General features: G+C 40.1%; 1 protein-coding gene across 2 annotated transcripts in view; it reads right to left on the reverse strand.

Moving 5' to 3' along the window:
- psd2 (pleckstrin and Sec7 domain containing 2) overlaps window positions 1–15,384 on the reverse strand; it is a 35,613-nt gene that overhangs the window by 12,011 nt on the left and 8,218 nt on the right. For both annotated transcript variants that reach the window (XM_040016604.1, XM_040016605.1), the window contains exons 2-3: window positions 14,440–15,007; window positions 13,040–13,783 (exon numbers count right to left, since the gene is read on the reverse strand). In XM_040016604.1, coding sequence (XP_039872538.1) covers window positions 13,040–13,783; window positions 14,440–14,927 — 1,232 coding nt within the window. In that variant the 5' untranslated portion in view covers window positions 14,928–15,007. The remainder of the gene's footprint in view (window positions 1–13,039; window positions 13,784–14,439; window positions 15,008–15,384) is intronic.

Genomic DNA, 15,384 nt, shown 5'->3' on the forward strand with positions numbered 1-15,384 from the left:
TTCCAAGAATGACAACGAGATTGCAGATAAAGCCAGCAGAAAATGGCCATTGACAGCGTGCAAAGGCTCAGCCTTGGGGACAGGGTGGGGAGTTTCCGGGAGGAGTAAAACTAGCTGCTCTTTGGAGTGGAAAAGGGGCCATCAGATCTGGTTCAGGGATGCGATTAAAATGATTCCTGCACAGCTACCCCTGGACATGTCCCACAGCAGGGAGAAAACAGAGCATAGCCAGCTCCTCATCAATACACAACTCTCACCCACAAAAGCTTAGTTACTTGAGACACAAACAATTAGATGAAGGGAAAAAATTCATAACAACAGGCAAACATGTTGATATACACCTAATAAAAAGAGTGTGCCAGACCATTAAAACAATATCCAGCCTGGTGTTAGCAGTGAATGTGCTTTCGCTTGTCTGATCATATTAATTCACTGCATTCAGAGCGTCCTTATAAATCATTCAAAACTCATATCAGTCGTGGGGCTAAATTGCTAAAATGATGCCAGTCTCCCTCCCGTGCAACGGTCTCTGGCACACACAAACACAAAATATTAGTGAGAGGGACACAGTATTAAGTGTCAGCTATCTAGTGCAGGTCTTTTGTGAAAAAGACACTCAGAGTTACTGAGGGCCAAGTGGCACACAGCAAAGCTATTAGTCTATGTGAAGGCACAATTTTGTATCCCCAGGCCAGTCTTATTCAGTCAGTGTGACCGCCACTCAGTCTGCGCTCGTGTCTGTGTGACTGTGTCATACTCAGAGCATGATAGGACATGTCTCTGACTCACATGCTAATCTCTTTAGCTGTGTACTACCCGTGCCCACAGCTACAAGGTGTGTCTGTGTAAGGTGTGTGTGTGGGTGTGTGCATGAGGGAGGAAGCGGAGGGTCCTAAATACATCTTTGATGAGTGTAATTACCAATTATGGGGTAAACCAAATTGTAAAATTCTGTGATTTTACAGGCTATTCTTTTGCTTTCATATAGCCTACACTGATCTATGGCCAAAGTGATGTATAGCAGTAGAGGCAGAAGTAAAGCTCTGTGTGTAGTTGTGCAAGCGTATCAGTGAGGTCATCTGTTTCAACTTTTAGATTGAGTCTTGGCAGAAAATGAAACTAAAAACAAATGTAAGAACGGAACCTAATACAAACAACAAAGGCACCTCTGTGAATAAAAACACTCGTTACCATTAGTTCAGTGAACTGATGACAGTAGCAGCCTTTACTGTTTATTAATAAACAAACAGAATCACACACATTACTGATATTTGCTCTTTTCCGTAGGGTATAACACTGGTGGCTGCTACAACAGATCAGCCGTACTGATTTTATAAGAAGCAGGCAGGTGACAGCAATCAGGTCTTTGGCTACAAACCATTTATTACATATTTTAATACATCACTAGAACTGAATCCAACAATAACTGATTAAGACATTAATCACTTGATCAGTAAGCTAGTGATAAAGTGACTTATTTTTAATCATTTTCCACTTAATCAGAGGGGTGGTGTTTTTAGTTTTGGCTCTTCGTTTCCTACCACTGTAAACCCATCAACCTGAACTTGGCAGCTTATGATCTGTCATATCTTCAATTAAATACTGAACTGAACTCTGCTGTACCCACGACATCAAATAATCTATCTAGCAATAGGTGAATTATTAAAACAATAATAATAATAATTCCAGCAGATTTGTTTTTTTTTTGTTTGTTTTTTAATTCAAATGAAAAGTAATAGCTAACCCAGTCCAGCACATCGTCAGCCACGTGCCACATTAGATTAAAATACGGTTTTTCTTTTTCTTTTCTTTTTTACCATAAATATGCCTTTCTATGAATATTATTCTAGTATCATGGGAATTTTTCGCCAGGGTCAACTTACACCACAGCTACCTCACTATTTCCATTTTGCCACGCAGCATAATTGTTAATGTACCCACCCATCTGGAGATCAGAGCTTTAAAAGAGTTTACAGAGATAAAGCCAAGCTTACAGGAGTTGCAGCAAAAAGTCGAAGTGAACATCATATTCCTCTTTCCACATCTCGGATCTTGGAAATTAGCGGTTAAAGGCGTGCTACGGTCCGACCGCCTCATCGTCCAGTATTCGGTGAACTGTGCATCGGCCCGGCTTGGTGATCTAACTTTCAGCCAAGTCAAGTTCTATAAAATCGCAGCGTATTCAGAGACGATCAGTGACACTGCTGTGTTATTCCACTACAATGCGAACATGCACGGAGTGTGTTTGGAGGGCTTTCCTTGAAGTTTCTTGGTTGGTCTGAAAGCTCCATTGAAGGGAGGATGTTGGGGGCGGAGCAAGCACTGGACAGACTTTTTTTTCTGATGAATAGCGCTGTTCCTAGTGGTAGCTTTACAATGGCCCTGTGTGTCCCAGCCAACACAACTTCCTCTGCATTATAGGGCTGAGAGCCAGCAGATCAGTCCAACGCCAGCTGGACGTCCTGTTTTCTTAAAGTTCATTAAGTCGCAAGCAGTTAGTAGATGTGAGGATTTCTGTGCATGCTCCAAGGTAAACGTAAAGCCACCTGAGCTTAATATGACAAAATATGACTGGTTGGCTCTACTTTGCAAGAGTTTATCACCGGATAGAGAAAAATCCAAGCGTAATGTCCATGTGTAATGAACAATGAGGCATTTAGCTAAAAATATCTACAGATATAACCGAGGTTGAAAAGAGGTGGGAGACTGATGGTTGCTATGTAAATATAATTTAAATGAGACAAAAATAACCCATCATGTAAAGCACACAAAACCACAGAGTAATATTAGTACATTTGCTAGCTAGAACACAAAAGCCGCTTTCTGATCTGACGGAAAGAAGCACAGAAAAAGAAATGACAAGTGTGGTAGGACTCGACTTAAGCGGTCAAAGAAGTGCAGGAGACTGATGCTGTCCAGTGTAGCAAGTGATTTATTCACCATTTTGTGACCCAAACAATATTTACAAAGAAACAAATAAGAAACTCAACTCTATAACTAACTCAGTTCAAATAAACATAACTGAACTTAAATCAACGGAAATTAAGGTCAAACTGCACACAGCTACACTGACCTGAACCTTTCTTTCTCGAAACACCTGAGTTCTTCTGCTTAAATAGTCCACTTAACCAAACAATTTCTCCTCTGGACTATTCCATTAAGTAGGTAGGTAAGATGAACATGATTATATTCAAACCTCTACTACTCCTCTTTACTGGCAACAACTCCTCTTTACTGGCAACATAAACTCTGTGGTGTAATCAATACATATTACAACAATAAATCTATTTCTTCATAAACCCTCTAAACTCAACTTTATTAAATTATAAGAGTTCTTCCCCTTCTGCACTTGGTCTCTTCCTGTGACCTCAGATCAACCCAGAAGGTATAAAGCAGGAAGTAAAACTACATCTCCTCCTTTTGTTTCTGGAAGACAGGTAGGTAAGGTAAGTTCTAAACAATACCAATTAACAGTTAAAATAAATAACATGTTAACTTAACAAACTTGTAGGAATTGATTTAAACCAAGATGTTATATTATATAATCTGTAAAAGTGCAAAACATAAACAAACCCGGGATAGTAGATATTTGCCTATTGCAGACTATATATGAAATATGGTTAAATCAAAACAAGAATGTTAACTAAGAATATAGACAAATGGTCTTCTCACCCACTTTGTCACAACAAGCATCTGTATTGATAAAAGTAAAAAATCAGGAGATAGGGTGTGGAAATCTTAAAAAAAAAAGCTATATATATTATACACTTTATTAAGTAGACCTGTTCTACAGGTGATATCTAATCAACCAGTCACAGGACAGAAAGTAAATGCATTTACACATGTAGACGTGGTTAAGACGACCTGCTGCAGTTCACACTGAACATGAACGTGGTTGTTGATGTGTTTCAGAAACTAATAATCTGCTGGGATTTTCCCACACAACCATTTCTAGGGTTTACAGAGATTGGTCAGAAAAAGAGAACCTGTGCAGTGAGCAGCAGCTTTCCCTTGATGAAAATACATTGATGATGCCTGAGTTCAGGAGAATGGCCACAACTGCTCTGAGCTGATAGGAAGGCAACAGTAACTCAAATAACTACTTGTTACAATCAAGTTATGCAGAAGAGCATCTCTGAACACACATTTCATTGAGCCTTGAAGCAGCTGTGCTACAACAGCAGAAGACCACAGAATACGTGCCAGCTAAGAACGGGTGGTGTAATGGTGTGGGGACAGTGAACTCACACCTGCACAGTCACCCGATCTCAAGCCAGTAGTGCACCTCTGGGATGCCGTGGAGTATCATGGATGCATAACTAGTAATACTGCTAAAACTGATGCTGTCATGCTAGTATGGACCAAAACCTGTAACGAATGTTTTCCAGGACCTTGCTGAATCTACGCAGTGAAGAATCAAAGTACCCTGAACACAAAACGGGGCCAACATGGTAAGAGCAAGGTGCATCTAATAAAGTGGCTGGTGAATACAGACAACAACAGTGGCCAGACTACTGTTTTTACACATCTGAACACTAGTCACAAGTCTGTGTTTTTTGGAGAGGCTTCCTATGACTCATGGATAACCTTTGTCATTCACGCACAACCACACAGACAGCAGAATTTATAAACCTGTTGTAGCACAAATATGATGCCGCAGCCAACAGCACGTGGAAAAAAAAAATGATTCAGCTTTTCAGCTGATGAGGTTTTAGAAGTGAAATGTTGCCTTAAAAACATGTAGCTGATTAAAACAAGCTCTTATTTTATGCATTTTAGTCAATCAGCCAGTGAAGCTTGACTCAAAAAGAACTTTGAGCTCCACCTGCTAAGTTGCAAACATAAGTGAACTCAATACATAAAAAGCCTTGCAAAACAATTTCTTAAAATAGTCTGTTTACCGCTCACATGCGCAAACAGAGGTAAATTGCACTGTTTGCTGTTTGCGTCTTACTCTAAGAATTTGTATTGTATTTGAGCTCTTAATAGGAGTTACTATTACTGTTGACTGCAAGCCCAATTAAACATTGACAGTTGCAAGCCACACAAGACAACGACTGATTGATGATTTAGATGAAACACTGATGCACCCACAAACTGAGGAGAGAATAGAACAACCTAAATTTGTCAATCATTTATACCTTTATAAACACAGCATAGCTAAATAATACAAAATGACCAAGAAATCCTTCGATCAGTAATAACAACAAAATGAAAAAGGGTGAAAACCTTTAGTGTAGTTTACTGTTTCCATCTTACAAGCTCTTATTCACACACAGAGAAACACACAGGACTCAAAAACCACCTACTCAGCTGCAAACAATGGACAATGGTGACCTCTTTTGGCTGGGTGAGACTAATTATGTTCAGGTGTGGGATTGGGTTTAGTGAAACACTAAACACAGCAGCTTGATCTGACAGCAGCTAAAGATTACCATCTGCTGTAAAATCAGCTACAGTTTGAGCAGTCATGCCAAGAACTGCGCACAAATGTTTCATATGGTCTGCTTTCTCTTCCACTTAGCACATACAGGAAGTGCTGACAAGACGCCTCAGAAGAGAGAAACCCATGGTTAGAAAGACATAATTCAGCAGACACAGTCACTTCTACAGTAGGGTTGTGGGATGTGTCATAAAACAGAGTTGAGCTATAAATAGCCAGGGATAAATATGCTGGTGCTGAAACTATTCAGTTACCATGTGAGTCTGTGGTGAGAGGGTGAAAGAGATTTGTTTGCAAACCTTTTGTGTACGCATCTATTTTTGTGTATGTGGGACTGCATGTGTTCATATCACTGCCTGAGTGTGAGCCAGGAGAGGATAATCTGCAGGATGTTTCAGCAGTGCTATAGAACCTCACTAAGGGTTTTATTCCCAATGTGATATCCTCAAACATATATGTGTGTGTGTGTGTGTGTGTGTGAGAGAGAGAGAGAGAGAGAGAGAGAGAGAAAGATTAAGAATATGAAAGACGGATATAAAGGACTCCAATATCTGCATCACTGAGTGAGCTAGAATGTGCGAGCATTAAACACAGTTTTTGTTTATGCATGCTTCTGGCCCACATGTCTTTCATGTGTATATGTGTTTCTGCGCTCAACACTGTGTATGAAAGAGGTTAGTCTATGCAGTAGAGCTGCTTCTCTGATATGGAAACAAACTGCCTGGCTTTTATCTGCTCTGCTTGATCTGTTAGGCTTGTGAGCCACCAGGAGGAATATGCATACACAATGGAATCACGTGTATTCATGCAAATGTTCAGCCATAGAACATTTGTCAAACACATTCATATATGTCCAGTCACTGGATCTTTTTTCTTGAGTATTGCACTGCGTGTGTTTGTTTTGAGGGCATGGATGCTCCAGCGCAGTTTGCATTATCACATAATCAGCCTGCATCTAGTTGGCTCCACTGCGTAGATATAGCCTGCTTTATAGTAAGCAGCTGGACAGACAAATAGACTGACCAACAGAGAGTGTGTTTTCATGGCGATTTTAGTCTCCTCTGTGGATTAAGGTTAAGCTTCACTCATGGTCCCCACAGAGCACAGAGCAACACAACTCGTGTCAAGTAACAGTGACTAAGTAACCAAAAAAAAGATGCAATTGACTGTCTAACCCAATGACTGACAGGCTGACAAACTACACAAGTGTACAAGCTCAAAACTAAAAGCCAGGTTTGCTGACTAAGAGCACTGTCATCTCATATTTGCATGTACTGGTTGGCATGCTTACAGTATCTGCTGTACTTTTTCCCTGTTCCTGTGGCCAGCTGCCCATTTCACTATCTTCACCCACTGATGTCAGAATAGACAGTAACAGTGGGAATAATATGTGCAGAGAGGGTTTGGCTGAGGTAAGATTAGGTTTCTTTGCACCACATCAAAGCTCCAGCTACAAACGTTGAAGGCTAAATTGTGGACAGGCTGTATATGCACCAGGGAAGGGATGTCAAACATATGGTCCAATAAATGGTCCATTTCAGCCCACTGGATTGCGTTGAAAAACCATGAAAACTCCAAAGAAGGAGGGCATACATTTGGGACTTTTAACTAATTTTGTCAGTTGGGCTCAGTATATCACACTAAAGTAAGTAAAAGATAGGTAAGTTATAGATAGACAAAATTAGGTATGTGTGTGTGGGTGGGGGGGTTAATGTTTGCTTCCCATTTAATAACAGAAAAGTGCCCGTTTTTTGCAACTTACTAATTTTCTCTTTTTTTGTGCTTTTTTTTTGCCATTTTATAACCGTCTGGATGCACCAAAGTCCCTCTGAATCATGTATCATTAGTTTTATGGATGGTTTATTAAATAATACCCTAAAGGAAAGGTAAATAATTTGCTAGTGTTTCTAAGAGTTTATTAGGCAATAACCTTCCAGCCCACTTCAGATCAAACTGAGGTGTATGTGGCAATGAGTTTACACCAGTGCACATGGTTTGCCAGCCAAATGGATCAGTCTGAATACCTGGTTTGACTGCCGTATTACAAAAACTATGGTTAAAAAAGTTGAAAAATATGTAAAAATAAGGTGAGATTAGTAGTATGAACAACTGAAGCAAAACGTGGAGTAACAGCCTTTCAGTTTCATTCACAAAGAGCATGTTAGACATGTGTACATCAGATGTATGACTCAGTAACAGTTTCTGCAGCATTTTGAGACACATATGCCGATCCAACTGCTTCACACTCCATGCCAATGTGTTCTTCCGCAAAGACACACCACTCTGCCTCTTCAGCTGTATTGTCATTTACATTCACTCACTATCACAAGAGATAACAAACATCTGCCTTTCATATTTGTAATATTTAGATTAGTATGAATATAATGTAGAAATATGCAACATTAAGGTTTTTGTATTTGTGGTTTTGAGCAAATTTGTATAGCTACATTTGTAGATGATGTACATGCACTGCAAAGATAGTGTATGCTTTCTCAGAGTGGAGCCTCATCACTTCTACTCGTCCAGGGAGTACAACATCTGTTTATAGTGACTGATGTAGCCTAATGAAGCACATTTCATTAAGATGTAGGGTATAAGCAACAACAAATTTGGGAAACATAAAAGAAACTTACTTCTTATCTTTTACTTGTAAACAATGTAACCACCCAGGGGCTTACACAAGCAAAAAAACAGTGGCACTGGCAGAAAATGTGTGTCTTTGCTTATTATATTTATAAAACACACTTTACTTTGGTAAATACAATCTGAGATGAACATCACCACATGACACATTACGCTGTGTCATTAATTATTTAACAAATTTATTCCAAAATGCAGAAGCAGTGCATGAAAAACAAAATATATACTTATTGCCTCTATTGGAATTAGGATGGTAAGTAGCATCCATGTACTAGTAATCAAACACTCGATAAACTGATCATCAGAAAGTGTGAGTGCCTCTACCAAAGCAGATGTTATTGCAGTTTGCTGGTCTGGAGCATTCAGGGGCGTGTTAACACAATGCCAAGGAGGAAAGACATCAGCAATGATCACAGAGGAGCAACTGCTGCTACCCAGTCTGGGAAGGGTTATAAGGCCATTTCCAAACAATTTAAGGCCATCATTCTACAATGAAAAATATTATTCACATGTAGAAATCATTCCAGGCAGTTGCGAATCTTCTCAGAAGTTGATGTCCCAGCAAATTCACCCCAAGGTCAAACTGTTTTTGACAGCACAATCAGAAAAAGACTGAACAAGTGTGGTTTGTTTGGAAGGGCTACCAAGTGTCAAGCATGGTGGTGGAGGGGTGATTATTTGGGCTTCTTTTGCAGCCACAGGACCTGGGCACCTTGCAGTCATTGTGCTTGGCTGAAACTGGGTCATGTAACTGGACAATGATCCTCAAGTTACCGCAAGTTATTGCTATTAAGGGTGTCTATAAGCTACTGAATCATGAGGTCTACTTAACTTAACAATTCTATGGTTCTGCATTCTGTCTTAGTTTTGTTAAATAAATAATGACATGGAGTAATATGTCATATGTTGTTGTTCATCTGATGTTGTATTTACCTAATTTTAAGACCCAATTGTTTATTATATCCTGATATGTAAAACCTAAGAACTGACAGAGGGTGTATTATCCTTTAACATTAGTGTACATGCTAAACTTAGGAAAAACAGGGGCTCTAACTGAAAAAAATGTCAGCATTGTCACTGACAGTTATAGCACAGCATGACCATTTTTTTCATACATTTTTGTACATAGCAGAGGTATGACGTCCAAAATCACAACCCTGAAAAATGCAATGCAAAAACACCATAAACACGATTACATAGAAATAACATCATAGACGAAAATACAGAGCAGAATACAATTCTGAAAAGTGAAGCCAGCGCACAAGTTTCTTAAACTTGCATTTTTTCTAATGGCCAGCAGGGGGCATCTTCTTCGTTTGCAAATCATATAGATATATATATATATATGTGGTTTTCAGGGTTTTTATCATTAACTCGATTTCCCCAGGTTTTTTCCCGTGTGTTATGAATAAATATTCTTTTGTTTGGTACCGGTTCTGGTTTTATTTTGTTGTATTTATCTGCAGCACCTTAAAGGCCAGTCCGTAAAAATATTGTCGGACACAAACCAGTCCATGGCGCAAAAAAGGTTGGGGACCGCTGATATAGACACCCAGGGGAAACAGTTCTCCTGTTCTCTTGATCTATTGTATTGTATTGTATTGTATTGTATCTTTATTTCAGACATATACAGAAAAAAACAATATATACACAAGTACACATACTTGCATTTACAAATACAAGTATATATGTAAATACACACACGTATGTGCTCAGATAAAACAAAAAAAAGAAAATAAATAAAATAAAACAAAGTCTAAATGACATGAAATGACAAATCTATGATGCCAAAAAGACTAATCATTACTTTTACATCATACTGAGTACAAAAAAATGTTCAGTTTTATAAATTATGGTCCAAGTAGCATATGCTTTAGTATGGGCTTATTATAAATAGCAATTTACTACCATACGAGTGTGTGTTATCCCTCGGATTCTAAGTCACCTCCCCTCCTTACTCAAGACATCCAATTTTAAAAACACCACGAAGGCCTCAGACAAACTTCCTGGCATTAGGCTTCAACAGAGGACTTCACTAATCAGTAGGTGATGTCATTGTGGCTATGTCCATTTTCTTATAAAGTCTATGAGTAGCAGTTGAAACAAAGTTGTTTCAACTGCTACAATTATTTTAGAACAATTTTTTTTCTTATGACTAAAATTCTTAATCTCAGTGAAAATAATGGGCAAAGGTGATTATTAAAAAAACATAATGTCTGCCAAGCTGACTGACTGACTGACTTTCATTTTTTATTCTATGCTCTGCAGCTGCTCGGTCCCGCAGTGAAAAAGGCCCATTGTCCATGACGCCCAAGGTGCCAAAATGTGTAACCACGGCAATTCTCTGGCTACCCACCAGAAAAAAAGGAAGTAGGCAGACAAGAAGAATGAAAGATAAGATATGCTGGTAGGAGAGCAGTGTAAGTGAAATGGAAGATATGTGTGTCTATGTGTGTGTGTTATAACTAAGATGTGATATAGTGAGATAACATGAATCAAGTGGAGAAATGAATGGAGAGGCAGAAGGTGAGACAGTGAAATATGACACTGTCTCAACGACACTGAATGGCACAGAGAGAGAAGAAATGTAAGGCAAGGAAATTCATTTATCAGTAGAAGGAGTTCAGAAGCAGATGATCCATAATCCTTCTAGAGAGTATTAAAAGACCAACTTGCACTGGAATTCCTAATGGTTTTAAAGGTTCCCTTTTTAACAGCCTGAAAAACAGCATCTGAATGGACATCAAGAAGTAAATAATTGGAAACTGTTAGTATCTTTAAATCTTAAACTTTCCCTTTAAGACTGACTAGCAGATGTATCCACTCTAGGTTTAAGTGCTCAAATGTCTGGCAGGCTGGCTAGCACGGAGCAATAATCACCCACTTACACACATACACACTCACATTCACTCTAAGACCCTGCTGGGCCGAGGAAAGCTGAAGACGATGATGTCATGACATAAACAATAGCTCATTCAGCTTGGCGCTGGCGGTCAGGAAGCAAGACTGTGCCTAAAGTACAACATCTGTAGACTGGTAAGGAGAAGAGAAAAGAAGAGCAGAACTGACATCCAAAATCCTTCATTCATCCTGTAAGTCATACCAGAGTCTGAGCAAATCCCAGCAGTTAGCTGAGCAGATAATGTCAAAGGTCTGTGCATCTATTTGGCATTCCAGTATGTTTCTAACTGCAGGAACTGTGCAAGGGGGAAGAGCTGATGAACACGCCACAGGGACTGTGTGCACACCAGCGAGGGAGACCTATAGCCAAAGTTCAAGTTACATGTTTTCGCCATATGGTTTGCGTTACTGCTTCTCCCTTCAGTGGCTCTACGTTGTCTCCTTCAACCCATTTTACTACTATTAAGGTAATTAATTGTAAGAAAGTCATGTCAGCTGTTACCGTGTCCCCACAATCCCTCCAGGTCTGGCTTCATGTAACAATGTTACATGTAAAATTTCTGTGTATTTATGGAATTTAATGGAATCTGGTCAAATGAAATGTACTTGATTCGTATACATTCAGTTTATATCAAGCATATTTTCCTTAATGATTAATTATTTGGATAAATAAAGCTTTGATTTTATATATGTGTATTATGATAATAGCTAGAGGTCCATGAAGTACACGGAGTTCATGGTAATTTGGCACACACATCTAAGCTCTGATAAAACCTGCAACTGAATCAACTTTACGCGCACTCAAAGTGTCACAGTTTAAAGGCTAAAAATGTGCTTTTGTTCAGCATGGTATTTCGCTATAACCAACTTTGAACATCAATATCATAAAATATATCATAGTTTCAATACCGAAACTCCACCAAGTTAATGTCTGTGACATTAGAGAGGCAGAAATAAGCATTATTACCATGATCTGTTTCCTTCATAGTGAACCAATACAGGTTCCAACCCAACCTGTTACTGGTCAAAATGTCAAAAATGTAATCTTCATCAAGAACGAAACTAGTTCTCTTTGTCGAAAAGCCCAACGAGTTTGTTTTTTCCTGCTCACACAAGTGATTCATTATGCTGACTGGCTGCCATGGATCTTATCTAGTGTAACCCTCCCATAGAAAACCACCACACTCCTCCTAAAATTTGAGTTTCTGTTCAAAAGGTCTTCTGTCATGATGCATAAACCTCTCATTTGACAGTACTGAGGTTATCTCTCTCTATTGTATCCTTTAAGCAAAAGAGGTTGGAGAGAGCAAATAGTGGAGTCACAGTCTGCAGCTCTGGTGAATAAACTCTGTATACATTTACCAGAGGCTCCTCTCATTTCAAATGCAGCAGTCCTGCTTTAACAGTCCCACTGGTTTCATCAAAATGTTAAAGCTTCCTTGTATTGCAACTTTTTGTTTGTTCAGTTTGGCTTAATGCAACATTTGTGTGAATGCAACATTTTTGCTGGTGTGCACAAAACTGTGCAGTCATGAACACTGAAAGACTCAGTTCCTTTATTTTCCAAAAATATGAACATTTTAAGCTAAGTAACGCATGCCTACATTTGTTGCTTCCATCATGGTTATTGTTTAAAGAACTGTCTCAGTTTGCATATGTGGAAAGAGGCGGGTCACCTCTTTCCACCCCAACCAGCCCTCCCTGTCCACCTCTCTAAGGACCTACAGCTGGGCTTCACTTGTTCACGCCACCTACTGGTTAAGCCAAGGTCACATTAAGTTAAGTTAATTACACTTGAGTAAGACATCTGCACAAGGCTTCAACAACCACATATCCTGGAAGCTGTCATCAGTCATTTAAATATTCATTAAACTGTGTTTAACATTGAATGTGTAAAATTACCCTCCCACCATGCAAAAACATCCTCATTTTATATATATTCTTTAATGTATTACACCATATTTTCTCAGGATTGTCATATTTACTTTTTAAACCAAATTCATCCCTTTAGAATAATGTTATTTAGTCCACACATGGAACTAAAGTAAAACTTACCTGACAGAGTTAATCATGTCTCCCTGGCAATCTGTGTGATAGCCATTAGGAATGGCCCAGCGTCCAGGCTGGCTCAACACAAACTCTGATCTGCTCCCAGGTATGGTGGTCCTCAGTGGGCTTCCTCCTACTCCAGCCACTGCTCCAGCACTGTCCCCAGCCCCGAGTTCAGGCCCTGGGGCATCTGTTCCAATCTCAGCCCCTTCTTGCTCCTGAACTGTGGCCAACTCAAGCTCCAGAGGTTCAGGACCTTGTAACAGTGCCCTCTGTTGGATGAGCGGTGTCAGTGGCGCCTCAAAGCTAACACAGCTGTCTGTCTCATCTGTGAGTGACAGAACATCCAGAGAGTCCAGGCTGCTGTAGCAGGTCCCACCCCTGAGCAGGGCAGACTCCACGATGCGCTCAAATGTGGAGCTGAAACCATCTTTGTTGTCCACCCTACTTTTCTCCCTCTCCTCCTCCAACTCTCTCTCGTCTTCCTCCTCTTCATCCTGAACATCGACCTGCTCGACAATCTGTTCAAAAGCTGAGCTGAAACTGTCCTGGTTTTCTCTGCCATCACCTTCTTTTTGGACCTCTTCCTCTTCCTCCTCCTCCTCCACTTCGGTGTCAGCCTGTTCTACAGTTGTCTCAAAATTAGAGCTGAAAGTGTCCAAGTGTGTTTGTATCGCCCCCTCATCTCCCCCCTCGTCCTCTTCACCTACTTCATCTTCATCGTCATTCCCAGTTATACCATTTGCCAATCTATATCAACAGGAAGAAAAGAAAACATCTGACCTACACGCATGAAAATGGATAAAAATATGCAAAAAAGATCAGTCATCTTGTTCATCTAAAAACACTGTGCTATTTACTACAATATGATACAAAAGCATCGCTATTTCATCCCTTTTTTTAAAAGAAAAAGGTTAGATGTACTTTGCTTTCAGTGTGTCTTTATCATTCTGCGTAGTTTTTGCTTGTCATATATGAATCTGCTAATTAGCAGGCACATTTTTCTTCCACATGTTGAGCTTTTTACAGACTGCCCTCCACTAATGTCTTTCTGGGACAGTTGGGGAGCTGGGAAATGGTTGCTGTGTCCCTTAGCTCTTTAAATATTTTTCTTCCATTTTTTCAGCTCATTAAGTTGAGGCTTATTGACTATTTATTTTGTAAAATATGAGTAAAGCACATTAGGCTAATTATGTACAAAGGGAACCGCAGAGATAAAACAATTTAACATAAAAAATATTCAAATCACAAAGCACAAAAAACATTGACCAAAAGTGACACTCTTAGGTTATTATAAAAATATAAGGAAGCTGTGTTTGTCTTTTTAGCAATGGAAATTAACAGGCAACATGACACTTGCTTGCTCTGACAGGTAAAGTGGTACAAATACAATTTTGTCCACTAACCGGCCAGCTTGTTGAGAAGTAGTTGCCTCCTCTTCTGTGCATGGGTGAATTTCTTCATTTTCCTTCCCCTCCTCTTCCTCTTTCATCTCCTCCGCCTCATGTGTTGTCTCCTCCCCCGTTAAGCTTTCCTCCATATTTATACATCCCCCCCCCTTCGTCCCTTCCCTCTCCCCCTCCGCCTCTCCTTCTGTCAGCTGATGCTCATCCCCAGCCCCATCTTCACACTCCTCTTTCAACTCCCCTTCTCTTCTATCACCTTCCACTTCCACCATCCCTTCTACTTCTCTCTGTGTTTCCCCCTCCTCACTTTCCCTGACGTCTTCTTCTTGTTTTCCTTCGTCTGTCTCATCCTTTGCCCCAGCATCCACCTTGTCCTCATCTGTCTTGTCATGTGTCTCTTTGGGTGGGTCAGTAGTGGTGCTTGTACTGGGCTCTACTGGGTTCTCTGGTGGGGTGGGAGAGGGCAGAGCCTGCCCCTCCTGGGTCATGGTGCCCTTCCCTGCAGGGGATGGGTGACTCTCCACTTAGACAAAAGATGCAGATTAAACCTTAAATTTGGATGTATCCTCTGCAGAGAAAAGAAGAAAAGAAAGATACACCACCATGAACCAGAGCAGTCATTTGATTATTTCTCTTATGACCTCTGCGCTTTCCTCTGCAAGTCACAGAGGTCACTCTTAACAAAGCAGCAGCTGTGCATACGTGTGTTTTTAGGTGTGCAAGCCAGTGTTGGAGAGAGATATACAGTATATGTTGGAACATTATGTCCTCTGCAGCAGATGATCCCAAAACAGCTCTGAAAGGAGGGCGACGAACGGCAGAGGAACACAGGCAGGCACAGAGATTCTCGGCAGATTCCTTATAATAGTAGCTCCTCTTGATCTCCATGGAGATGCCTGCCTTCAATGCACTTAACCCTGTGAGGTCCAAGTCATCAACGGCAAC

The sequence above is a fragment of the Simochromis diagramma genome, unplaced genomic scaffold (assembly GCF_900408965.1).
Source record: "Simochromis diagramma unplaced genomic scaffold, fSimDia1.1 OVJJ01000685.1, whole genome shotgun sequence".
In the NCBI taxonomy this organism is placed as follows: Eukaryota; Metazoa; Chordata; class Actinopteri; order Cichliformes; family Cichlidae; genus Simochromis; species Simochromis diagramma.